This window comes from Trypanosoma equiperdum (assembly GCF_001457755.1).
Source record: "Trypanosoma equiperdum strain OVI genome assembly, contig: ctg_1922, whole genome shotgun sequence".
Taxonomy (NCBI): Eukaryota; Euglenozoa; class Kinetoplastea; order Trypanosomatida; family Trypanosomatidae; genus Trypanosoma; species Trypanosoma equiperdum.
Genome location: NW_027123974.1, coordinates 7,658 through 9,022, shown reverse-complemented (window position 1 = coordinate 9,022; position 1,365 = coordinate 7,658). Strand labels below are relative to the sequence as shown.

The following is a 1,365-nucleotide window of genomic DNA, read 5'->3' as shown; positions in this document are numbered from 1 at the left end:
GACGAAATTACATGGCACACCATAGGTTATGCGTCCATATTATCTAGTGATGTTGTGAAAGAAATTGTGAATTATGACCCTTTGAAAAAGTTAGTGAAATCGCCAATCAAATTCAGAAATTTTGAATCATATATGGATTTTAGAGCACTTAATGAAGATATTTTGGTTGGGGAAGTCATAAGGAACAACTTGAAATTTAAAGGTTTATTGACAGTGGATATGCAGGACTGTCATTATGTAATGCATATGGAAAGGCCAATAAAGCTATTTGTAGAAGAAAATCCCAACATTTTTGTTTTACACCACATTACAGAAGAAGAATACGAGTGGCTGTTGTTGTATCTTAACGATACTATCAGCGGTAACACCTTTGAATACGCCCCCGTTTACCTTGGTGATTTATGGACTGCCCTTAGCTGTCTCTGATGCAATTCGTAGTATTTTCTCCACCCCAAGGAGAACTAATAATTTCTACATTTGTATCTGGGGCACCTCAACAATTTTTTTAATTTTTGCACATAAAAGATTACCAATAGCGGCTAAGATATGATGTGTATACAAAACCACAGCATAAGGAGTCAGAACCTGCGGCAAGCGCTGCCGCTCATAGCTTTATATGCACTAACAATGAGGGCGGACGCAACAATTCCAACAGGAGCAAACAAACAGGAACATGCGGCGTTATGCGCCGTTTTAGCCCTTACAACGGCCGAACTGGAAATACCGGCACCGGTAACGCTGGACGAACAAAGCTACCAAGCAATCCAAAATCTAAATTTTTCAACCTCTTCGACTGAGTAGCGTAACAGTTTCTACAAAGACGGCAATCCTAAAACTATTCACGAGGAGCCACAGCCGTACCACAAGAAGTTCACTGGCCACGACACCTACTGGCCAGACTGGAAAGCCGGCGCCAAGGCTGCGGCAGCAACAACAAAGCCAGAGGAGATCACTAGCACAAAAGTCGAAGGCCTCTCAGAACCTGCCAGGGAAGTTGCTCACGTGAAGCTGGTCAAAATCGCTCTTGAAGCCAAGAAAGTCAAAGCGGCCGCGGCCAAAATCGAAGATGCAGAAGCAAATTTTGACAAAACCACACAGGAGACGGCCCTAAAGGCTGCAATACTCGGCAAAGGCATAGCGGGGGCGGCCAGCGCAACAGTCGACGCCGGGTTCACCGGCGGCCCCGCAACCAACCGCGACACATCTTGCACAGCAGGGTCGGCCAAAAACCAGGCAACGACGCTAATAGCACAGTTAGCGTGCATCCGCCACAAAGCACAGAGCTCGCCTGTAACAGCAGTCTGCACAAACAAAGCAGACGGTTCAAGACCGTGGAACGAAGCCAGCACAGCAATAGCAGACACC

At 46.0% G+C, this 1,365-nt stretch overlaps 1 protein-coding gene across 1 annotated transcript in view; it reads right to left on the bottom strand.

Moving 5' to 3' along the window:
* Positions 1–998: 998 nt before the first annotated feature.
* Positions 999–1,365, bottom strand: part of TEOVI_000518400 (uncharacterized protein) — a gene marked incomplete at both ends in the record, with an annotated part of 513 nt that continues 146 nt past the window's right edge. Inside the window, one exon of the mRNA XM_067223648.1 lies at positions 999–1,363. Coding sequence (XP_067079749.1) covers positions 999–1,363 — 365 coding nt within the window. The remainder of the gene's footprint in view (positions 1,364–1,365) is intronic.